Source organism: Festucalex cinctus, chromosome 6 (genome assembly GCF_051991245.1).
Source record: "Festucalex cinctus isolate MCC-2025b chromosome 6, RoL_Fcin_1.0, whole genome shotgun sequence".
Classification (NCBI taxonomy): Eukaryota; Metazoa; Chordata; class Actinopteri; order Syngnathiformes; family Syngnathidae; genus Festucalex; species Festucalex cinctus.
The window spans coordinates 12,991,738-13,017,456 of NC_135416.1; the positions used below are offsets into that span (position 1 = coordinate 12,991,738).

General features: G+C 39.5%; 2 protein-coding genes across 2 annotated transcripts in view; one reads left to right on the forward strand and one right to left on the reverse strand.

The window, feature by feature from the left end:
* The window catches only part of dlc1 (DLC1 Rho GTPase activating protein), a 79,693-nt gene extending 71,614 nt beyond the window's left edge, over positions 1-8,079 (reverse strand). Inside the window, exons 1-3 of the mRNA XM_077524010.1 lie at positions 6,498-8,079; positions 1,044-1,178; positions 471-581 (exon numbers count right to left, since the gene is read on the reverse strand). Coding sequence (XP_077380136.1) covers positions 471-581; positions 1,044-1,178; positions 6,498-8,045 — 1,794 coding nt within the window. The 5' untranslated portion in view covers positions 8,046-8,079. The remainder of the gene's footprint in view (positions 1-470; positions 582-1,043; positions 1,179-6,497) is intronic.
* An 8,317-nt stretch (positions 8,080-16,396) lies between these two features.
* slc44a1a (solute carrier family 44 member 1a) lies at positions 16,397-24,257 on the forward strand. The gene is made up of 16 exons (XM_077525045.1): positions 16,397-16,609; positions 16,852-16,938; positions 17,990-18,132; positions 19,092-19,228; positions 19,388-19,481; positions 19,553-19,722; positions 19,963-20,052; positions 20,155-20,297; positions 20,792-20,978; positions 22,253-22,421; positions 22,692-22,848; positions 22,940-23,023; positions 23,117-23,254; positions 23,493-23,729; positions 23,808-23,882; positions 23,979-24,257. The coding sequence occupies exons 1-16, from the start codon at positions 16,586-16,588 to the stop codon at positions 23,982-23,984; spliced, it is 1,941 nt and encodes a 646-aa protein (XP_077381171.1). The 5' UTR covers positions 16,397-16,585; the 3' UTR covers positions 23,985-24,257.
* Positions 24,258-25,719: the final 1,462 nt, after the last annotated feature.

Sequence of the window (25,719 nt, forward strand, 5' to 3'; positions counted from 1 at the left end):
GAGGAGGGACGTCTCACATGAAGCGCATCCCCCGTGACTCCCCTTTCCTGGTGTCTCAACTCGCGGGCACCCCTTGACCCCTTTTGTTGGGGGCGAATGGGTCTCGATCTCTGGAAGCGGCTAATTATAGAGTTTTAACGTCTGCTTGGCTAAGCTTTCACTGTTGGCAGATTCCGACAATTGGAAGCTTGACTCCAAGTAAGTGCATGAACACAAAGAGTCTGTTTGCTCTTTTTCGTCAAAACCATTACACAAGGAATCTGTTTCGACTAAAGGCTACTCCTAAGGATGAACAGGGCAATACAAGAGAAGATGGATCAAGAGAAAACAATTATATCAGGCTTTCAATTACAGACTGCATGGATTTCTGTTAGTACAATCGTCATAAAATTTGTCGTAATAATGTTTATATTTTATTATACAAGCCTTTTTTTCCCCCACTCCAAGATGGATTAGAAAGACTGACTTACCCCACTCTTCGGTTTTGCTCCAAGGGATGATGGTGTGCCTGTAGCTGGGGCAGCAGGGCCATGAGAATACTGCATGTATGATGCTACTGGTACAGATCCCAAATCAAAATCCTGCATCAATAAAATACACAATGTCTGTGTTATCCCTTGCACTCCAATATTATTGCATTCTCATCCTCCCAAGTACCACAATCATGATCAATATTAGGCCCTCATTGTTCATCAACACCAAGACAGTAATTTTATTCAAATTCCTAAAAGATATATTCAATATTATTGTAATAATGATTACATTAAAAATGTATTGCACATAAAAGTTAACTAAAGATTGCAGTGAATAAATGTTTGAAATTAAACAGCTCTGAAAGATGAAATGCAAATGTACTGCACGGCTGTTTAACAAATTTACTGTAATGGATTATAAAAAGTTCAAGGAGCTGATAACATGTAGTTTTAAACATTTAATTCCATGATATGTCTGCATACCACTAAAGGACAGATGAGCAAATTGTATCTGTGAACTAGTTATTGTGTGTAGAATAAATATTAAAGCCTGAAACTGCAGCTTCGTACCAATTGTCTCCGACGCGGGAGGGTGGGTGTGCTGCCGATGGAAGAGTTGGCGCTCAAGGCATTTTCAATTTCCTGGTCCAACTGGTCCAGCTTCATCATTAGCAGCACCATCGAATCCAGACGAGCATGGTCTCGCTGAAAGAACATTATTTCAAAGAGGGATAAGTAAGATGAAACTAGAATATTTGTAGATGCAGACATCCGCAATATAATTCAAGTCATCTTATATTCCGTGTTTGTAAATGGATGCTTTATCTCCACCATTTGGTGCCCAAAGTATCATTCACACAAACATGCATACACCAGCGGTCAGCTGCTGCCATGTCGACTGGGAGCAAATCGGGGTTCAGTGTCTTGCTCAAGGAGATTCAACATGGTCCTAATGGGGCTGAGGATCGAACCCACGACCTCATGGTTGGGAGATGACCAGTCTATCACTGAGCCATGCCACCCCATGTACCATAAAAGTCTTTTCAAAAAAATAATTAAAGCTAATGTAAATTTGAAATGTTGAATAAATGTGGAAACGGTTTGAACTTGTAAAAAAAAAAAAAAAAAAAAAATCTTGATTTTTTTTTTATTTTTATTTTTTAAGTGAGTCAGATTGAGGATTGACATACTGTCTGAAACACACTTCAAATAAAAGAAAAAAAAGGAAAATCTGAAAAGCTACAATATACAAAACATTGTACATTGAGATACAATAATATGAATGATGGATGGCAAATCCTTGTTTGGACAGCATGCTTATAACACAAACAACAACATAAACCTTTTTAATTGAAAGCAGTCTTCATTTAATGACAAATATAAAGTAATGTAATGTAATTTATTGCTTTGATTGTTTGGCTTTGTGGTTACTTAAGCCCAAATAATTGTTTGCTTAATAGCAAACTATGTCATTGCATGGTGGGCCAAGAGACGACAACAACAGCTGTGTTGTACCCAATAAACCTGCACCGCAAGTTCAGTGCTCCATTCAATAGTGATTAAAAGCCTCACAGTGACCCCAGGTGGTGTTCCTCTAGTAAGGCAAGTCCCACTTTCCAACTCTGCCCTTCTCTAATCTTTAATATGATAAAAGGCCTTGTTAGACTCAAGTCAGACATGCTTTCATTTCCTTCTGGTTGTCTTGAACAATGAGTGGTACTAACATTTTGAGCCTCCTTTCACACGAAAACCGCAACAAACAAATGACATCACAAGGCTGGCTCATTGGCACCAAACAAACTTTGTTCTAATCGCCGTAAACAGAACTCGTTAAAACACGTTATGAGAGTGAGCTAATAGGACAATGCTCGACTTAGGTTGTGTGTCGCTGTTGCTGCAAAGGTACATTGCAATGTCTGAATGTGAGCCCATGCAGTCTCCATCTGCTCTTTAAGAGTGATACATTAATGGAAATCACATTCAATTACGTAGGCGAAGAAGTACAAATCATAAATATGTTTGAATGTGGTTGGAGTTTACTTAACAATTGTGTGGGGAGTGTGAGTTGTGATTAAAATTTATTGCAATACAATAAGTAGCCATCAATACAAATACAATCCTGTCTGTCCTCAGAACTCCATCTGTAGTACTGTTTTACACACATTTTTACAATTCACAAATTCACCATTTTCATCTATTCACTGTTTCTGCGCTGAGGACAAAGCCCGATCTAATATAAAAGTATTGCTTTGGCGCCGTCTTGGTGCAAAGGAACTTAGTTGAAGAGAGGGGAGGGGCTTTATTTACACAGGCTATCTTACTTGGCCATGATCTAGGGACATGTATAGCATTGGTTCTCAACTGTTGTGACCCACTTCAGTAAACATGAAAAACAATTTAGAAAAAATACTGTTTAAAAATAACCATTAAAATTTCTTGTGGATCATATTTTAACGACACACTTTATTGAGAAACTGATGAAATTGCAAATAAAATGTATTCTTAATTTTAACATCCATCCCTCCATCCATCCATCCATCCATCCATCCATCCATCCATCCATATATCCATCAATGTTCTCAACCTTGCTCCTCAAAAGGGTCGCGAGGGTGCTGGAGCCTATCCCAACTGGCTTCGAGCAGTAGGCAGGGTACACCCTGAACTGGTTGCCAGTCAACTGCAGTAATTTTAACATCTTTAACAATAAAATGTCATAAATTCCTGCAAATTTTTGCTACCCACCCAAAATGGCTCTGTGATACTTTAACCCACTTTTGTGCCCCGATCCACAAATTGAGAACAAGGAAATTTTGAACCTTTTGAGGTGGGTGAATGACTTGGATGAATGAATAAATAATGGCTCGGCCCCTGGTGAATACTGTACAGAGGAACACTAAACTTCAAATACTCCCAACAAAGGTAATAGAATTTAGAAGCATTAATTTAAGAACTTGGAGGTCGAACCACTAAGTTCCTTGTCAATAATATTCTAACAAAATTTGAAGATGATCGGCATCTTAGGGTTTATACGTGGTCATACGTGACCTGTATTTTGAGTGTCGCCGTCGTTATGACTTCTTTCCAAGATAGTGTCCAAGTAGCATAGCAAAGCCTGCTCCAATTCGGTTGACTCAGAACACATGACAATAATGCGGGTCATGGCAAAATCTCTCACATTTGTGCATTCACGGACATTCCAGGCTGGTAGCGGCGCACATTGCCATGTTCTGCCTTTAGTGCAGTATCACAATGAAACACTGTCATGGCGAAACAATGACATCTTCACGAGGCTTCGCTGAATGAACAAACGCATCTGGCTCGAGATAGCAACAACAGCAACCACATAACAGCAGAGTGAAAAACAAGTGTAGAGCAAAGTCTGTGTCGTTTTATGGGGAGTTCTGGTGGTTTGGGTGCTCCTTTTCTCTCATCCCATTACATTCCTCCCCACTTCCTGTTTTCTTTTTTTTGATGCGAGACAGTTCCCACACTAAACTGCTGGACACTTCCCTTTTGTCCTCTCTTCTTTCTTTCTTTCTTTCTTTCTTTCTTTCTTTCTCCATACACCTGGTTATTGCTGTTTCTTTTCTTTTTTTCAAGTGCATTGTTTAAAAAAAATTGTGAGCGTTGCAGCGGTGCACGAAGATGAGAGTTTTCTTGTGAAATGAGAACACAAATTGAGACAGACTGCAATAGAGAGAGAGAGAGAGAGAGAAAAAACTCTTTTATAGCCAAGTCGTCTCCTGCCAGATAGACGACTGTTGAGCCAGATTGGCCCTTAGGTCAGGATAAGGCCTTGTTGCTAAAACAAATAAACACAGTAACAAAGCCCAATATCAAGTTGATCTAAAGTCCTTATGCGCACCAGATGGGTTTCATTCGACTAATTCGATCCACAACAGCATGAGCCTCGTGGGACGTCATCATGAATTGAACATCTTGTGCTGAATTGTACATCATCATCTATCACAAGATTCATCTTGTTTAATCTATTTTGGCTTGAAAAGTGTTTTGTATTCAGATATTTAAGACTAAATACTTCCTCTTTTTTGACAACAGTAATATACAATATGCTTGTATAAAATGAATCCTGACATAAAAAAACAAAAAAAAAAAACAACTTGTGGCTAAATTTACCATATGGTAAAACAATTCCTTCCACACAAATTGCCTTCTTTAGAGGTTCCACATGCCAGGATTTTTGGTATTTAAATCCACTATTTGAAAAGTGTAAGAAGCCAATGGTATTGATACAGCTCTGATTTAGCATGCCCTACCAAAACCTGACTGTGATCTCGACTTCCTGGCAGCTGAAGGACTGACGTCATCCCCGCTGGTATGTAAGAGAAAAGCCAAAGATTTTATGTTGATCCACTAAAATGTCTGAAACAATTGTGCACACATTCTTTTAAGAATACAGACAGCCATAAAGACGAGAAGGCTACTCTCAATGTTCACATGGGTCTGAGCATCATAGCCTATTCCAGGTTGGTGACTCAAGACAAACAAAACTGCGGCTGTCAGTATGACATTAAATATAATGAGTACTTCACCAAAATCGTATAATAAAAGCACAGTGACACAATATAAGGAATGATATGAACAATGCACATAAAAACAACCTGAAGTTGGCAGGCCACAAACTCCTTCAGTTAGATATGATGTTGTCTTGATTTTGTAGATTGGTACACTAGTGGCCAAAGTTAATACAATACAATATTGTGCAACTTCTAATCAATAATTCATTTAGATCATTGGGTTTGCATATATTAAAAATGAGTGCTATCTTACATTTATAATTTATTTAGAAATAAAAATAAAATAAAGAAAGTACATGCATTTTGAAATGAATATATATTAGCATAATTAAGCATTTGATACCTGCAAAATCATCATCATGATGCTAGACTCTATCTTTGATATTCATACAGTGGTTAACCCTCATCCTCTGAATCTTACATATGTAAACACTATAAGCAGATTTGACCTGGACGTGAGATTCCCTGTAAAATTAAGATGAAAAATCTGGTTCAGATCTGATGAAATTTGCTTTAATATTGGAGCGTCACAGCTAGACAAAATGTGCGTAATTCAAAACTTTGATAAGATATAAGTTTCTTACTTGTTTGTTCAATTAAATAATCATTATGTTTTCAATCTGACGATGCTCAACAAAACTCAGTGGGGCATCTTTTGAGAAATACCTACACTAGACAGGAAATTGCAGGCAATAAAAGGGACAAACCCATCCAGATTAATAAACAAAAGACAACCTCCTGGGCGTAAGTCATAACTATATTTATCCTATTAAGGAAAGAACTAAAATGGGCAACAAATAATAAAGAAACAAATCATTAGAAAAGTACAAGTTAAGATTTTTAAGCTAGGAAGGCATCATCATTGTCATGTACAGTCACGTTCACAATAGAGTCAAGATTAAATGCCAAAATGTGCTTCTTGATGTGTAATTATTATTATTTTTTTGCTGCCATTCCAATAAAGTCAACTTTGAACTACTTTTTAAATATTTCAATTACAAAATTGTGTTTTGGCTTTTTCTAAATCCTTTTTAGGCACTTTACTGTGCCCGCTCAGCAGACCACAGAGTGTAAATAGTCCAGTGTACAATTATGCGAGCAACTTAAACCTTTCACCCTGGCAAGAAGTTGAGCATTCAAATCTCTGTGTTCATAGTCTGCAAATACTTATCGGACTTTTTTTTTTTAAATGAGTTGTTGAGAAAGACAAACATTTCAAATATCAACACCACAAAACAGACGCAAACTCAGACGCACACACACACAGATATGTAAACATGTGAGAGTGAAGTCACTGTTTTTCCGAGAAGTTGGCCAAATGTGGGACAAAAATGATTCATAGGCTGTTTATGTCAGCTTATAAAGAAAAAAAAAGAAACACTTTATAAGTGTGGCGCATTAATCACTGAACCACTAACAACCAATAACAGTCTCACAAAGTTGCTTCTACAGCTACAATATTCTTTTACAATATCTTCATCCTTACCTTCTTAATGCGCACTTTCACCCCTTCCTCCTTGTGAACTCCGGACTCACGCATTCCATCAAAAGCTGGGTTGACAGGAGATGTGTCACAGGGAATACCCTCCAGCGTGGCGTTGTCCGTCTGCCCCGTTCTAGAGTCGGCCAATTGCGTGTGACGCTTACTCGACCCATCTGCCACCTCAGAGCCAGGTGACTCATTGAGGCGACCAGAGGCTTCGTTGCCATGGAGTCCCTCCGGCGAGAGCACATTGTTGACCTCCGCTGAGAGTGGAAGCGGGTTTTGGGGGTGTTTTTCACTTGCTGTATATTCATCATCCTTCTGGCAGTGAATAGTTTTGGTGAGATTCTTTGGAGCAGGTGCATGGCTCCCGCCTGCTTCGACCTGGCTTTCATCAACGACTTTGTTTGGCTGACTTGCAGTCGTCATAGCCGAGATGTGCTCTGCTTCTTGAGTAATGTTTTTCTGTGTGCGGTCTTCCTCTGACGTCCTCGAGACTTGTTGCTCACATGGCACCGAGCAGCACTGAACTTTAACACAAATATCAGATGATGTGATTGGTCCCAACGTGACATCCGTCGATTTTTCGCTGCTTTCTGCACTTTCCTCCCGCTGGGACATTTTGACCGCTCTTGTTTCAGACTCACGCTGCTCCGGCAGTGTCTGGAAGGACATTTCACAACCGGGGGCCTGATCCCATGCTCCAGCAGGATCTTGCTTTCCTTCTTGAATGTCTCTGGAAAAATGCTCATGTCCTGATTTTTCATTTAAAGTTTCTGGGTTATTTAATCCATCCAGTTTGTCAGAAGAATCTGTGGTCCAGGTTTCAATTGCTCCTTTGTCACATTTTCCTTGTGCCGCTGAGGTCACGATTTGCTCCACAGCTTTGTTAGCCAATGACATCACAAGAAGACCATCCATTTTATTGAGTGAATCGAGCACACTGATATCCAAGGTTATCTTTGTGCCAGAGATGGGAATCACTTCCTCAACATCTGGGAGGTCATTCCGAGGTCCGTGTCGAGCAGCAGAGCTCGACTTCAGTGTGACCTCTGAGATTTCAGGAGGTCTGCTGTAACTATCTGTATGTCCCTCCTTTGTTTGCGAATGATTTGGAAGTTTGCCAGGCTGTCCAGCAGCAGATTGCGACAGTAGAGGCCCATTGTTTGGAGAAATAGAGATGCATTGTTGCTCATCACAAGAGATATGTGAATTTTTAAAGACATCATCATGGTTCTCTGTGCCAGCGTCGTCTTTACCATCAACAGTTTCCTGAGCGTTGTTGTCCATTACACAGAAAATCACAGCACCGTTTTTGTCACGCTGTGAAATGGGGTCAAAATGGGCAGCAGTTTTCCGGTGTTCTGTAACCCTCTGCGGCACATCCAGACATTTGTGAAGGCTGCAAATGAATTTCTTCTCAAGCGAAGCTTTAACAGCGTCTGTCGGCTTCCCATGCTCGGAACGGATCTCATCATGTACTGCAGAGGTGGTCACATCTGGCATCTGAGCCAGCTCATCTGTGAGCAGTCGGTGGCAGCCCTCCGGCATGGAGGCGCACCTTGTCCATCGACCCTGCTTGGAGGCCCCTGAACCCCTCCAAAGCCCCTCACTGTCAACACCATGGCAACAGATCAGATCCAGATCATCATAGCTATACTGTAATCCTGAGGGATGAGTCACATGATCCTCCCAACTTCTCTTGCGTATAGCAACTGGCATTATTGGTGGCCAGTGCTATTCCATAGGGATGCTTTTGACTGAGGATGAAAAAGAAGAATTCAATATAGACGTGAGAAGACAAATAATAAAATATTACCAATTTTATGCATTGACAGCCATGTGACTAAAACTTAAAATTTCAACAACTATTAAATTACAGTTTTTTTGCCTTCACTCAACACCCCCAAGCCAATAGGAGTTGAGCCTGCTGTTTATAGTAGTGTAAAATGAGATTTTCAAAATACCATTAGCATGCTTACTACATTGCATGACTGCAATATTGGACAAAGAATAATACACAAAACACATGACCAGAAAACAATGATAACCAGTATTTGCAGTAGATTCTTGTAGTGAATTTGGAACTCAGATGAACAAAACGAAGCACATACAGAGTTGCTTTTATGGCTAAATAGCACAACTGTATGACCAAAGCAGTCACAATTTTTTATTAGTGTCATCAGAAAATGTCAAAATTATACATAGCAGATGTCTGACTATCAGTATAAAGAAAAAAATACAAATTAATGGGTACAAAATAATTTAGTTTTACTAATTCCATGCAGTTTCAAAACAATGCCATGGTCAAGCAATTCTATTATAGGAAAAAACATTTCACTTCTGTTTTTCGTTCATAATTATACCTTTTGTTTCCTAGAAGTCACGCAGGAGGATACCAACTGTCATCTGCGTCCTGTGCATGAACCTGCTGAAACTCCTTGAGTGTCATTCAGCCGAACAACCGAGAGTCACCTGCATGAACCAAGTGTGCTTCTCCTTTTTCTTCTTCTTCTTGTGGTAAGTGATGACACTGTTTTATGATACGATTATGAAGCCATAAAGTCAACAGTAAAACATCTGGTGATAACCAACAAATTGGCTTCAGATCTCCTCCGAGTGCTGTCCGCCAGAAATATTTGGAAGTCGCCTTTTCATTCATCCGCTGAGTGAAATCAGCCCAATCTTAAGGAAATATGATTCCATATCCGTTTGAGAAGTTGTTGGCTGTCTTCACTTGAGGTTTCTGACTCGTGTCGGTAGCTTCCCTGCACAGCGACCGGCGAGCTGAAGAACACCCCAAAGACAGACAGAAAGCCCGGGAGCAGTGGAAAGTCCAAAGACATCTTCCATCTTGATCACATTAGTGTTTTTGCTGACGCTGAATGCTGAGAGCTGGGTGGTGTAAGTGGGGCTGGGTTTGCTTTCCCCCACTCCTCCCCTAGTCTTCTCCATTCGATCCCTCTCTCTCATCAGGTCTCCTCCCCGCTGATTTTGACAGGGAGTCGGAGTCACATCCTACCAGCCCCAACCCCCAGATTATAACTTGCACAACATACTGAATGCATTTTTTTTTAACCCTACCTCCTCTCACATATCTTTTGCAAATTTTACAAAGCTATTTTGGAAAATTCTTCACACATCTTTTCTCACAAAACTATGATTTCCTCGCCTCAGTGAACCTGTTAGTCTTCTAGCGTTTTCCTAAGCAGAGCAAAAAAAAAAAAGGCTCCCACCAATGGGTTTAATAATACACAGACTGCTATGTAGGAACCTGAGCATTGGGCCAAAACAGATTGCTCTGTTTTAGCAGTTCTATCTAAGGCATGCTTACCTAAATTTGCAGTCTTGTAACTGTACAATAATCCTTGCTAAAAACACACTGGCACACTCAAAACAAAACAAAACAAAACAAAACAAAACAAAACAAAACAAAACAAAACAAAACAAAACAAAACAAAACAAAACAAAACAAAACAAAACAAAACAAAACAAAACAAAACAAAACAAAACAAAACAAAACAAAACAAAACAAAACAAAACAAAACAAAACAAAACAAAACAAAACAAAACAAAACAAAACAAAACAAAACAAAACAAAACAAAACAAAACTGTAATGCACCATAGCTCACTGGTTTACGGGTGATTTGAATGAAAATATTCTGTGAATGGGGTCGCAAAAACTACTGACTTAGATAAAACTGTACAAACAAAAACACTTCAAAGATTTGAAGCACTTCGGGACAGAGACGTGTCAACGTGGCTTATAGTATTTTTACTTCCTACATAGCCGGCTAATCATTGCGCGACGCCTTTCCGTCTCTGTGCAGCAAGGCGCAACAGCAGCAAAACATTCCCGGACAGAATCAGCTGTGGACCAGAGGCTGAAATCACTTCACAATAATCTTGCATCACCCTAAAACGAATTGTTGCTGAATTTCACTCATCTCAAATTGTGACCATATTGACCAAGATCATGCAGCACACAGAGATCAACAGGAACAATCTGGAAAACTGGTATGAAACACCCTTCGACTATGCCTGCAATCTCGGCCTTTTAACCTGTGGGTCATCCAGATGTGCGGCGGATGAGACTTTTTTCGGGGGTGTCTTGCTGGGAAACTCTTAACTCACTCTTAACTCTTAAGGGACACAGATGGTCATACTTAAAGGAAAAGATCCAAGTTCAACAAGAATTCTCTGTAGTATGTCACATGATGTACTCTGCGGTTATGCCAAGTGCAGTGTAACGAAATACAGATCTGGTTGGCCACAGTGGCTTCAGCGTGGCTACGGCTGCCGATTGAAGTGCACAGGCCGACACGGACCATGACTCAGGCTATCCACTCATTACCGCCTGTAGACATCTATCTCTAGCTCTATAATTTAAAAAGCGAAAGCCTCCCTCCGCCGTTCAGACCCCCTAGGGCGACCACATGGCAAGCCATGTACGTCATACTCTGATATATCAGTGACATTTTGCAAACAAATGTTCAACCCACAACATGCGAGAATCAACATGTGAACATTAGCGTTGGGCATGTTGCCCAAAAAAAGTACACAGTAAATTTGACTCTATTAAGAGTAAATTTGACTCTATTTAGAGAAAGACCAAATGGACTTAGTTTAAGAGTAGGCTAAGATTTACACTAGGAAGAGAGTAAAATAAAAATAAATAATTAAAAGTCACTCAAGGGTTGAGGAACGAACTCATGACCTTCAACTTGTGAGACTGACACACTACCACTTGAGCTATGCCCCTCCTACTGTTTGCTTCTCTCCAAGAGACCAAAGAGGTTGTTTTTGGTCTCTTGGAGTAGTAGATTCCATGGAATCATGGAATCAGCTGCAGCTGACACAAGTGATATGCTAACAGAAAGCTGGACCTGCGTGGCTCAGTGAGCAGATCGGCTGTCTCCCAAGCTGAGGGTCGCAAATTTGTTCCTCCATACTTGAGTCACTTTTATTTTTTCCAATACTTTATTTTACTCTGTTCCAAGTGTAAATATTACTCTAAAACTGAATCTATTTGGTCCCACACTAAATAGTCAAATTTACTGTACAGAATTTACTTTGTAATTTGTTATAGTTACAAATTACTTCTTTAATTCAGTTAGTAACACAGTTACTGCCTTGTAAAATTAACTACCGGTAGTTACTCAGTAAAGTAACTATTATATTTCTCTATTCTCTGAGTCGCTGACATTTTAACCAGCGAATCACATTGCTGGAAGCATTATTAACATTCAGTATGAATGGTATAATTTCCCTGTGAGTGACTGGAAACTAATGACGGATGTAGTTCACCTTTCGCCATAACCCCCATTTTCTCCACTGCATAATTTTAGCTCCAATCACTATTGATGCTTTTCCACTGGCAATGTGATGCATAACAGCAAGGTACTATTTTTTTTGTACCCAAAACTGTATGGGTGATATAACAACTGCTGGTGGCTGATTGGTAAGGTAGCTTAGTCATTACCGCATCATTCGAACTATTGCATTTGAGTATAAACAGCAACAGATAACAAAAATAAACGCACACATTAGTTACCCGTGTCTTAGCTATTGACACTGAAGTAGTATAATCCACAGTCTCCACTTTTCTCCAGGGGCCCATTTTGTTTACTGCAGAACTCAGTCTCCATGCACACATGCCGAGAAATAAATCTCCTCGTCCTCGCTCAATAGGACATGATTTTCACAGTTCCCTGTGATACTATTTTCAAGTGGAAAACTGACCCCCCAAAATGAGGTCAAGTCGAGCCAGTGGTGTACAGTGGAACATCTGGATAAGTCAGCTGCAGCCCCGGTGACCATGAACAGGATAAGCAGTATAGAAAATGGATGTTGGGGAGGATGGAGACGTGACTTGGCTAGCTTTGCAAATACCACCCATTTTTGGACGCAAGCATCTCTTTTGTAGCTTAATGTTACTTAACTTGACAGTGAACTATCGTGCCAGCTTCCATAGGCCTGCTAAGGGCGCAGTACATTGTGAGTCCGGAGCAAAAGGCCGCATGAGGACACCTTTGGCATACTGACATCAGCTCACCATGACAGACTGTAATGTTATTTTTCTTTTACTAATACTGTTTAGACAAGAGTTTTGGTTTGTTTTTGTATTTTTACTGTCAAGGCTGTAATTTGTGGTGCGGTTTAAGTCCCAAAGTGTTACACTGAGAAACATAACAAATATTATTTGGATGCGATTTCTATGGATCGGTCTTTTTAAGCAGCACATGGGAAAGCACCAGTGGTCACAAGAAATGACCCATTTGTGATTCACCCCATAATCCCTGACTGTTCAAAACCTTTGGCTTCTTAAGTGGAGCAGTGACGCCCCAAAGGAAACAGCCTCACATTCCTAACTACTTTAGTTTATTATTGGAAAAATACGTCACTCTAAATCACTGGCAATGAAAATCGTTTCGGAGAGGGTCTGCCCATTAAGGGAAAAGTAGGTGACACGACAGTCCTCCCCTTAAGTGTTCTACAAGAAGCAGTCATTTTTATTTATATTTTCCTGGCTGAGCATTGAAAAACAATTTTTAGAATCCCTTACTGCATTCAAATTTTAGTATTCATGTGGTGAAGAAAGCTATGACTTCTTTCTTAATTTGCCAATAATGAATAACCGAGAAAAATGACAAGACGTCACTAGCTGTCTGTGGCTCCGTTTAGACTAAAAAGTGTGTTCAGTATGCAAAAAAAAATGAGCAAAATAAATAAATAATTGCAGGCGGAACTCTAGGGGGCCTTGGTCTGTAACCACGGCTTATGGTGCAACTTACCGTGGGAACAGGATGTACAAGTTATTGAGGGTACTGACCATAACAATCTCTGGGCTAAAATAATCTATCTAATCTTTTTTTTTTTTTTTTTTGGTTAGATGACTTTGTGTCATCTAGGGCAGACTATTTTATGACGACAGGGCACTGGAAAAAGGTGCCATATCTGGTCTGTTCTCTCGTACCTGGTGTCCTTCAACTAAAGTTTCATGCACATTTAGTCTTGTTTAGCTACAGTATTCAAGATTGTCTTCCTGACACGTGACTCACACAGCAGAAGAGAATCAACTTGGAATGTGCACAGATGGTTTGTTTTCACCAAAAGGTCAAAACTGATTCACACAGCGAAACTGAAAACACAAGTAATGTTCCAACACAACAAAATCATTCATCAAAATTTCCAAAAGGCTTCAAAACAATTACATCTTGGGTGTAATCACAAGGCTGGCATTCTGTGAGTTGTTTCTTTGGACTCAATTGTATCTTCCTGTCCTGTCGTTTATAAGAGCCAATCTATCCTTGTGTTCAGTGGGCCAGAATAGTGATGTGGTGCATTCACAATTTCCCCCCTCGCACCCACCCAGGATTCAGCCAAACATGTGCTGTGTTGGCTTGGACTCTTCCAGCAGAGCTCCAGGAAAATGTGTTGTCCTTCGATATTGTTGCCAAAGCATTTGTGTGCTGTCACTTTTGAGTCCCAAAAAGTCAGGAGATGAGTGGCGTCGTGATGTGATGTTTGTCCGCATTTTGTTGCCAACTGCATCCTCCCAACACCTGCTCTCATTCTTCAACGTAATGCTCATCAGATGATTAAATCGAGATTTTAATTTCGCCTGCATGGAAGCAATTTACATGCTTACAGTCTGAGATGATCATCAATCTCTAATTTGTTTGAATTCTGAAACGGTTTTGCCCATATGAGACGACAGAATTGAATTTGGAAAAAATCTGTTTTAGGGTTGACAACAACAAAAAAATTGTATTTTTTTTCCCTCCGTAACATTATGAACTGTGCTACGTACACAAATAAGTTAATCTTTTTTTTTTTTTATGTGTAATGTGTAGAATTTTAGCATGAAAAGTGAAGTTGACGTACACAATCTGCTTTCTCGGGCCACATAATATGATGTGGCGGTCCAGATTTGGTCCACGGTCAAATAAATGTCGAGGGGAAAAACGGAGTACAGTATCTTTGAGGGGACCAGTGAAAAGACATTATACCCCTTAATTTAGAATTCTGTACTAAACAGTTAACTCTAGTCTAGACAACCAGCTCCCTGAGAAATTAAAATATCCTTTATTTCCATGAGACGGTGAACTCATTCCAGGAGCATTCATGTGATGAGACCCTCGCTTGAAGTGGATGACATTGTTAAATTAGGAATGGCATGTTCTGAAAAGGGAGTTGTGTCTAGGTAATTTCGATTACGATGTCTGGAGAATTGAATACAGAATCCTAAACCAAGGGAAAACAAAGGCAGCATTTTGCCTTGACTTTCTAAATACTTGCAGTGAGCATCTGGGAAGCTGGCTGGCAAACACCAAGAATGAGGACATCGTTCTTCATCAGCAAGTTTATGTGTAACCAGGAACGACGACCGTCTGCAATAAAGAATAACATCAGAAAAAGAAAAGAAATACGTAAGTTGTAATAACAGTGTTGGGACAGCAGGAGACGCCAAACTCTAGTAACATTTCAGTATTTTGGCTTTTGAGCTTTAATTAAGAAACTGCTGTTAATGTTATTAGTTTTGTTAATATGATCTCAAATTGGTTTTAATAAACAAACATAAAGCCAAGATTGTGGTTGCAAATCAAACACCTTAAAAGCAAGCAAACCCTTTGGAACAGGTTTTAAATTAGAAATACTTTTTTTTTTTTTTTTTTTTTTTAAATAGAACCTACGTTTCTCTCAGGTTTCGAAACAAATTAGTGGCCGAGTTCTTCTTGCCCATTCTTTGGGCTTTAATCATTTTTGTGGTAGTTGTGAAGGGAAAAACCCACACATTTGCTATGTGTTGCTTTCTTGCACTCCACTTGTTTACAGTGTACATCCGGCTATCTCAGAAAGAACTGAATTTGAAGGGGGTCAAAAAGAAATAAAGAAAGCTTTGAGCTTAACTGCCCCGCAGCATTGAATAGGATATTTTGCTGTCTAAACTGAAACTGTCTGAAGTTGTTTCACATGGAGTTTTCCATTCTAGCCTGAGGGACAAACAGCTGGAAGCCACCGAACAGTGCCTATGTGTTTTAAATTTTAAATTTATGTTTATTTATTCTTTTGTTATGTTTCATTTAGTTAAGTAACTTCCTGGATAAATTGTACTTGTCAGTTTCCACCCAACATTCCCCCCCCCCCCCCCCTGCATTTACATATATGAGTTATTTTTGTTGTTGTTTTTAAGACAGTACTCTGTTATCTCAAGCTACATTATTACTTTGCATACATACATTATTGGTATTTTGCTTGTCAATGTGATTTAGCAGAGACTTCTGCCTCAAGTGCTGTTAATTTGACTCGGCGATTTTATGTTACTGGAGTAGCCCCCCGACACACACACTACATTAGTTGAGTCGTATTATTCTAAAGTAACAGTATTTGAGTCGAGTTTTGGCAAACCTACACACCTCTGATACTGCACTAGTTCGCATGCACTTTTGGTTTCTTCAGTCAATGGTGTAGCCTACTGGCAGTCACAGGCAGGAAGAATATTTTCACTTGTTTAACATAGCGTTTGAAACATGTTTTGTAATTATTATTGACATTATGAGGGAACCATGCGAATATAATCTCATTTCACAGTTTCTTCCCCCACTAGTAAACAGCTCCAAATCATGCACATGTGTTTGAAAAACTTCTCCTCTCTGATGCGTTCTATAACACTCGTAAATTAGAAGATTCATAAAAACTGAGCTTCCTGTTGCACTACAGATAAAAAATATTCTCAAATAAAACACCGAATGCTGCAATACATGGCTAACGTGTTATGTAAAGATTAGATATTTGAGGCAAAACCTAAAAAACGTTGGCGTCTGGATAATCTTGTTTGTATCTACAATTTTCCGGCAGCTTTTGAAGGCAGCATAATGAGTTTTGTTGTCTTCCGCGTTTACCTGAGGGAAGTTGGCGAAAAATGGCGTCCGTTGCTTAAAAAAGTAACACCTACATCTTTTTAACGGGTGGAAGCAGAGAACGAAATGAGCTTCGGAATCAGAACAGCTCAATTTTAGTAAACGAAAGTCCGCAGAAAGTTTTTTTTTCTTCTGCTTCGCTACCGCTGTCTCGTCTCGTCACAATCATGGGATGTTGCAGCAGCACGGAGGTAGGTTAGCCAAATTGGAAATAAATCGACAACGTGAACAATATTAGGTACATCCAAACTGTGGCGCACGTCTGATGTTGTGCGGGTGTAACAATTCACGTCACTTTTTAGACAAAGGCTGCTTGTTTGGCAAGCACAGCCACAACAACGGCGACTCGCAAACAACCATTGGGCTTGGCACTGCCCCGCTCGCCCAAAACTAAAATACTCAAGCAGAAGTTTGTCTGTTCATGTCTTGGCAGAGGAAACGTGACTGGAGCCCGCTGAAGGAACGCAGTTGTACGGACATCCCATGGCTCATCTTCTTCACACTTTTCTGCATTGGAATGGTACGTGTACCATTGAATGTTTGTTGCTGCGGAGATGTTTGTTGGAACTTTGCAGTGTTTCTATTGTTGTGCCCTCACTACTCATTCAATCACTCAGTGCGATTGACATTAACATTGGTTCAAATGACAAGCAGATAACACAAAATTACTTGAAACTGGGGGGACAAAATGCTTACCTCGTAGGTTTACGTCACACCACATGTTTATGGTAAATTAAAGTTGCTCTTTTTGTCATTCTTCGTTTCTTTCCCCCCCCCTAAATTGTCCTTTTCGACTGCTTCGTTTTGTTGTATTCCCTAACAGTTTTCTCTACCACATGAGAGTTTCATATACCGTTGCTGTTGCTATTTGTATTGCAATGGCTCCTTATTTGAAATATAGTTAAACAGAAGGATGTTTTAGAGCAGGTGTCACCAAAATGGTGCCCGTGGGCACCTGATCGCCTCCAAGCACCACTTCAGTAATCCACAGGCTTCTTTTAAAAATAGCGCATCACTTTTGTTATTGTTTCTTATTTAAAAAAAAAAAAAAAAAAAGCTCCACTCACTATGCTCTATCAAATGTTTTCTTGTTGCTATTTTTCAATTTACACTTGCACTGGTATAAATTTGATGATAACAATATTTGGTGGTTGAAAATAGCATAGGTCAAAGGTCACATTATGGCACATGACCAAATCACATCATTTATGGAGAAAAACTAGCAGGATAAACAACGATGACATTACATAAGAGTAGCATTGTACGTACGATATGGACTGGGAAGGCAGTGCTACACTACACAAGTAGCGAATAGAATAGGTAGGATAGGACATCAGTCACCATGGAAAATAATTGAGTGAATATGGAGAGGACAGCAAAGGAATATAACGTAAGCATATAGGTCTCATCTATGTCAAGTAATTTGACTATGGCTTCAAAGGAATCAGTTTAATCGCATAGGCATGTTTCTTGGACGCTCACAAATCAACATCGTGCACATTCACAGGCACGATTTGGACATTGGTAAAAATTCCTTATTTGTTAACGTTCTATTGTTGTGTTTCACGCAGGTTTGTATATGTGGCTTCACCATCGCCACAGGAGCTGCCTCGCGACTTATATCGGGATACGACAGCTACGGCAACGTCTGTGGCCACAACAACACTAAGATACAGGACGTTGAGCTCAGCGGCCGGAACATGCTCGAAAATAAGTCAGTTACTAGCACTACACGCATCATCCATTTCAGTAGTATCTTTTTCAAGGCAAACCTGCAGTCTATCACTCTTTTAAGCGTCATACCATAACATGCACATTGGAGTAGTTGAAGATTCTAAATTAACCAGAGGTGTGAATGGGATTTGGTGTTGGTCAATAAATGCCCTGCAACCATAATTAGGACAAGCGCTATAGAAATGGTTGGATTGCTGGGTGGAAATAATGGCAATTAAATGAATACAGTCCAAGGTTAAAACTGTCTCTGTCATGAAAACTTTTAAGATGGTGCTGTCAGTATTAACTGTTGAGTGTGTATAGGTAATTTTAAATAATTAGCCATTGTATCAAATGATTTCAAAAGAATAACTTGTGTACATAACTTGCAGTTTGACACAGTTGGATAACATATATTGCAATGTATATTAAAATCCATAAACAATACTGTGTGCTTGTGAAAGCATGAATTCCAGCATTTCAAATTGCGAAGCAGCCCTCGGGACATCATGCTCACTTGTGTGTTCTTGCTAACATTCCTCACACACATACAGTATCTGAATGAAAGCGCAAAGGAGATTAATGAGTAGGTCTAATGATTTTATGTTTTCTTAGAAATTAGTTCAAGGTTGGGGTCTTACTCTTCATTTCTGTGAATGGTAATGTTCCAGCACCATTCAGCCTACACGCCCAATGTTGCTCAAACAATGGCACATGCTTTATTGATGCTTGATTTTCCATCAAGGCTTTTCTGGTACAAAGAGACAATTGTGCAGTGTGGGGAGGGAAATGCCACCGTTTTTTATTTTCTTCCCTTACTAAAAGTCCAGACTTGCATTCTAATGTCCTCATGGACTCCTGTTTTAATCTATGTCAACTGTGTGTTTTTATTGCAACAAAAAAACAAAACTGAAAAATAGAAGTCAGCACCTCATTGAAATTTTCTGTGTCTTCTGTCAGGTATGTATTTTTTCTAGACCCGTGCAACATTGACATCATCAACAGGAAGATGAAGAGCGTCGCTTTGTGCGTCTCCAAATGTCCTGCTACTGAGCTGAAGACTTATTATGATCTAAAGCAGTTTGCAATGACTAATGGTGAGAAAAAAAAACACACAATTTGCATCGGTTCAGTTCATAGTTGAAGTGCATGCAGAAATGACAAAACTTTTACTCCAACCACAATTAATTTAGTAACACATTGTTATTTAATATTTTTGTTCTTTTTGATCATTTAATTAATCTTTCCATGAAAAGGATCTGCACTCTGCACCTATGATATCAGTCCAGCAAGATACCCGGGCCACTCTGATCGGTTCACCAAATGCCCCAAGCTCCCTGTTCCACCAAGGTAATCAACCTTGTTTTGCTCTCAATCAGCTACTTATATCACTTTGTAATTGCATCCTTTCTTTGCTTCAGTAAATCGGTGCCGCTGTTCCGCCGTTGCATACCAGCGGACATCGGCTGCTATGCAGAATTGGCCCTCTCCTTTTTCACATTCATTAGTGACAACAACGTATTTCGTCGAGTCGTCGCCGGAGTGATGGCCAGCAAGGACATTATTTTGGGACTTTGTGTGCTGTCGTTAGGTGAAGCGCGCACACATTCATTCTTTCATCTGCTTTATAATGTACACATGGCTGCATACATTTGACATAATCTGCCCTTCAAAAACCTTTGTTTCTATAATAGAAAGTAAAGTGAGTGAATTTGTTCCAGGGTGGAATTGTTAGGATGATTAAACTTACAGTAACATTTCAACTTTGCAGCTGTCATGAAAAGTTGAGTGTGTTTTGAATTATTTGAAACTTTCATTTTGTTTGATGCAGTTCTTTCCTTGATCATGATGGTCGTCATCCGTTACATCTCAAAAGTGCTGGTGTGGATTCTCACTGTTCTGGTTGTCATTGGGACACTAGGTAACTGTCAACACATGTTATTGTGTTCCTTGTGTTATATATTAAAAAAAAAATTGTAGTTGGCTCACAATGGGCGTGCAACTTTTATTTTTATTTTTGCAGGGGGGACAGGCGTCCTCTGGTGGCTGTATGTGGACCACAGGAAAGCCCTCAACAACAACACCACCTCTGTGTTTGGGAAGGAAGTGGCGGCCGATAATGTGAAGGCGCTCCTCGTGTATGCCATTTGTGCTACTGTTTTCACGGTAGGCCTCAACACATTTTGTTGTTGCTTTAAACACGTGAGTATTCAAACACGTGGTTTCATATTGTAGAGCAGATCTTTTTATTTAGTTATTATACATTTTTTTAACTTGAGCTGATAATTACAACATGTAATTGAGCCTGTTGGACACATGTTCATACATAAGAGCTATTTGATTAATTAATATTACACATTTAGGAAAGTAAAAACATTTCCTCCCTTCAGAAATTATGGAAATGGAATACAATTTGTCTATTCAATGGTCAAACTACCATCATCATAAAACCTTTATTAAGCGCACAGGCTTTTTTTTTTTTTTTTTTTTTTCCCCCCCCCCCCCCCCCCAGACAGATAACAGTACTCAACTCTTTTCATTGACATTGTTTTGATATAGTCATGTGAGAAATGTTTTTATTTTTTTTATTTTTTTCAGTCCAAAGTTGTCATGAGCTAATGTGTATGTAAGGCTTGTGGAACTCTCTCTCTCCCCTCCAGGTGGTTCTCCTGTTGATCATGTTCTTCTTGCGGAAGCGCGTGGCCCTCACAATTTCTCTGTTCCACGTGGCTGGAAAAGTCTTCATCCACATTCCCTTGCTGGTCCTGCAGCCTTTCTGGACCTTCCTCTGCCTCATGCTCTTCTGGGTCTATTGGCTGGCAGTGTTTCTCCTCCTCGGACTTTCAGGTTGAATGCAGCAACCTTTTTGTGACACTCACTTCGGTGAAGAGCGCGAAAGAGGATTTATTTCATATGTGTATGCTGCAGTAATTTTTGTATGCTAAATAAGATGATCGTGAGGCCATTTACAACTTCCAAGAAGTTAGTTTTGTGACATTTTGTCCTGATCTCGTGGCGCAACTTAACTCCCACATCCGGAATCTTGTGCCAGTCTCGTGGTGTGGGAGGACAGAGTCAAAGAGCCGCTTCTCTTCTCATCTCCCACTTCTCTTCTCAGTGGTGCAGTTACTGTAACTCATTATTATTCCCAGCAAAGTTTTGCCACGGAAATGCGCAAGGCAACGCTAAACAACACAATTCATGTGGTTAGAGTAGTGGAACATCTTTATTGGTCAAGCGTGACAATGATAAGGGAAGCTACATAAGATTATACCAGGGGTCTGCAACCTGCAGCTCTGGAGCCTCTTTAGTCCTTCTCCTGTGGCTCCCTGTAGATTAAAAAAAAAAGAAAAAAAAGAATAATTAATTAAATATTCCAAAAAATGTAGAGTCCAAATTTAAAAAAAAAAAAAGAAGAAAGATCTAATAGTGTCCAAAAAGTGATCATAAAATGTCCAAAACAAAAGAAGAAATCCTGAAAGTTACCATAAAAAGTCCACAAAAATGTCAGAAATTTGCTGGCAAAAAAATGGCAGCAAAAAATATATATAAAAAAAAAAATCGCCATAAAATGTTCAAAAAAGGAAGAAGAGAGTCACAAAATGATAATATGATATATGGCCATAAAATTGCCAAAAAATGTCAAATTTATTAATTAGTAAGGCAGAAAAGTCTAAAAGTGTATGAAAAATTACACACATGAAAATCCAAAAACTAAAGACGAAAGGTAGAAGACAATGAGTGTCAAAGTATTGGCTGCTGCCTATTTTTGTGTTGTGGTGCACCCTCAGTACATGAAACCAACCCTAACACACTATTTCCTTCATCACAATCTTCAAATGTTTTGCGGCTCCAGACACATTTTTGGTTATTTATTTGGTCTAAGGTTGCTGACCCCTGACCTATACATCATTGACCACAATATTAAGTACCGCTGTACAATCTAATTTAATTCAAGAGCCATTTTGAAAAATTATACTACCGTAATTGTTTATTATTATTGTGGCGAGTCCACTGCATCATTGCGTTGATCCATTTCTAATATTTTGCTGACATTATCTGGCAACAAGTTAGAAGAATCAGATGTAATCCAATTTATGTGTCACCTCTTACCTCCGCAGGAAGTCCAGTGAAGAACAACTCCACAAATATGGTGGAGTATCCGATGAACGGAGCCGCTCAGTACTTGGTGTGGTATCACGCAGTTGGTCTCATCTGGATCAGCGAGTTCATCCTGGCTTTTCAGCAGATGACCATCGCCGGTGCTGTGGTCACATACTACTTCACAAGGTCAAGTCGAGACTGATGGGGGTTATTAGCTTGTTAGCAGGAAATTTGTGGGGTTCATGTTGTCTGGTGACATTTTGAAGTCAAGCATATAAAGTGCATTGTGAGATTATGATTCTATATCAAATGTAATTTGGAATGATGGATAGTGAAAATCTACATTCATATTAGAATCTTAAACAACTTCTGCAGCATGGATGGATGACATAAATTTTTACTTGAGTATATTTTTTACTGGCCACCATCCATAATTTCATAGTTGCTCTTCTGCAGGAATAAATCTAACATGCCGGCCACTCCCATCCTGTCGGCAACGGTTCGCACCCTCCGCTACCACCTCGGTACTCTTGCCAAAGGCGCCTTCATCATCACGCTGGTCAAGATTCCTCGTCTCATCCTGACGTACATCCACAGTCAACTAAAAGGAAAAGTGAGCGTACCTGCCTCAATAATTAACACATTTTAAAGTCATGAGGTGGCTATGGGGGCGATGACTGTTTTTTTTTTCTTTTCTTTCTCAGGAAAATGCGTGTGCTCGCTGCATGCTAAAAGCATGCGTGTGCTGCTTATGGTGTTTAGAAAAGTGTCTGGCATATTTGAATCAAGTAAGTGGAATACAGTTACGACACAGGCTGGATGATGTGGCCAAATTTTTTTTTTAAATTTATTTTTAATATTAACTACTTTTAACTGTCTAGAATGCATATACAGCCACAGCCATCAACAGCACCAGTTTCTGCACATCAGCTCGTGACGCTTTTGTCATCCTGGTGGAGAACGCCGTGCGAGTAGCGACCATCAACACCGTGGGCGACTTTGTGCTCTTTTTGGGAAAGGTACATTTATGGCAACAAAAGTGAACACATCCGTGGGTGAAACTGAATATGTCCAAAATGAACCTAATTTCGGTGTTATCATTCTCACATGCTCTTGTTCTGGTGACAATTTCAAAACGGCACTTCATGTGAAAAGGATACAACGAAATATTTCGAATAATGTGAATGGTGTACTCACATTTGTGAGTTGTGTACATCCCTCATGCTCAACGTGGGCTAATCGGTGCCTGCGGGACAGGTGCTCATCGTGGCCTGCACGGCGTTTGCCGGCGTGCTGGCGTTGAACTACCAGCGCGAGTACACCGTGTGGGTGCTTCCCCTCATCATCGTGTGCGTGTTCGCCTACATGGTGGCCCACTGCTTCCTCTCGGTGTTCGAGAACGTGGTGGACGTCCTCTTCCTCTGCTTCGCCGTCGATAGCAAGTACAACGACGGCAGTGCCGGTCACGAGTACTTCATGGACAAGACCTTAATGGTACCAGTGCTTGGATATATTGCGCTTCATCTACCTTAGATTTAGTTTGTGGATTCAATTTTGGTTTTGTCTTGGCAGGAATATATTGAGAACAGTAAGAAAAGTGGCCGTTACAAGCCAGAGGACGGAAGCGGACGAGAGATGAAGCCCATGGTGAGTTCAAAAGTCTTGCTCAATTAGTGTCAGCTGCTTCATGGTTATGTGAGTTCACTATAATGAACAAATTCAACATTTTCTTTTTTTTTGCAGACATGAGAAGGGGCAATAAACAGATCGAGAGAGACATAACCACAGAATTTATTAATAAGTGTGACAGGAGATGTTTTGTTTGTCTGACACTAAAGTTTGGGGCTATGTTCTAAATCTCTCAATGCTTTTATTCCGTTTTAAAACTCACCGACAACTGTTTTAACATGGTTTAACATGTTTGCTAACTAAAAACAGTCGGAGTATTTTTTTCAGCTTTGTAATAACTGTGTGACTGTTTACTTGTTTTTGTACTTGAAATAAAAAAAGATGTCATGTGAACTGTAGTGTCCAACCTCCTTCCTGAATTGTACACCACCATTCCTAAACAGCAGGGGGCAGAAATACACTGAATTTAAATGAGCAAGGCATATTGAACTGTACTGTACTGTACTGTACTGTATGTGCTTGTTAGTCAAGTTTAATAAGTGGATATTAATGATATTAAAGGTACATCTCAAGAAATTACAGTAACCAGAGAACTATTTTAGTACAAGTCAAAAAGTGAAACTAATATGCGATAGCCCCACTACACAGTAAATCAGTTTTATTTTTCATAATTTGGAAGAGTATAACAAAAACTGCATTCTCTATCTCAATAAATTAGAATTTTTACGTAACAATCATATTTTTTTTTTTTAAATATAGAAATAGGATGGCCACTTTTTTTTTTAATGACGTATGCTTTTCACTTTTTAAAAGGAACTATTGAAACGAACAATTCTGTGGCTACTTCATATTGCGACAGTGTCTGCATTTATGATCTACAGCACATGAAACAGTTTTTGTTCCTCACTATCAAATTATAAGAGGATGAGAAACAGGAAATGAAAAGAGCTCTTAAAAATTGTAAAGACCTAAAAATGAATGAGTGAAGAGAAAATTGTTTTGTAAAAGACCCACGCAGCAAATTTCTTGTCTGTTTTCACCGGTGAACAATCACTCTTGATTGCCTCCATTTTATGAGAAACCGAGCAACCATGAAATGGCGCTAGTGAGCCAATAAATGTGCATTAAATCCAATTTAATATGACTTCATGATTTCATTTGTTTGTAGAAAATGGTGTCTATCATCACCCATTTGTGAGAACTTAAAAGAAAAACGTCTAATTAAACGAAGTTGAAAATCCAGTATTTTCAGGAGCTGCCATCAAAGTGCGTCGCCATGACGACACACGCAATCTTACTGATGCATACATTACCGCCCATTTGCCTGCCGGTGCGCAATCAAGCCACGAAGCCATTAGGTTATTGATGGGAAAGCTCTCTTTCTCTTTTGTGTACTGCTGCCTGTCTCCTCGCTTGATGGCCAGCTGTAAGTCTCTGTAAAGTGATTCCTTTAGTACTCACTGAGCGCCAGTCGTTCCTAGAAGAACCTTTGTTTAGAGGCCCGAAAAGACAGGAAAACACCTCGTTTGTCAGCACTGCGCCACAGGACGTAACATTTGGATCTTTTTTTTTATTTTTATTTTTTTTAAGACATATATTCAATCACTTGAAAGTATGAAATTGGCACGAGTGAGCCTTTAGTAGGATTTTGTAGCAAACTAATGCTCAGTAAATGAATTTGTACAGTACTATTTTTTAAAAATAAATAAAAAAGAATCATTAATTTCGTAGGATTTCATATAAATAGTATAAGTAGAATAGTGACTAAATGGTTGCTCTTTTTAGCTTTTTTTAAAATGTCCAAATATTCAGAATTTCAACTCCTCCAAAGGAAATATTCTCTAATTTCTGTAAT

Bases quoted from the DNA above. Each gene is read 5' to 3' on its own strand.
- slc44a1a (XM_077525045.1), top strand. From the start codon at position 16,586: ATGGGATGTTGCAGCAGCACGGAG. The intron at 19,229-19,387 runs GTGAGAAAAAAA...TTCCATGAAAAG, and splicing joins GCAGTTTGCAATGACTAATG to GATCTGCACTCTGCACCTAT. The intron at 22,422-22,691 runs GTCAAGTCGAGA...GCTCTTCTGCAG, and splicing joins GTCACATACTACTTCACAAG to GAATAAATCTAACATGCCGG.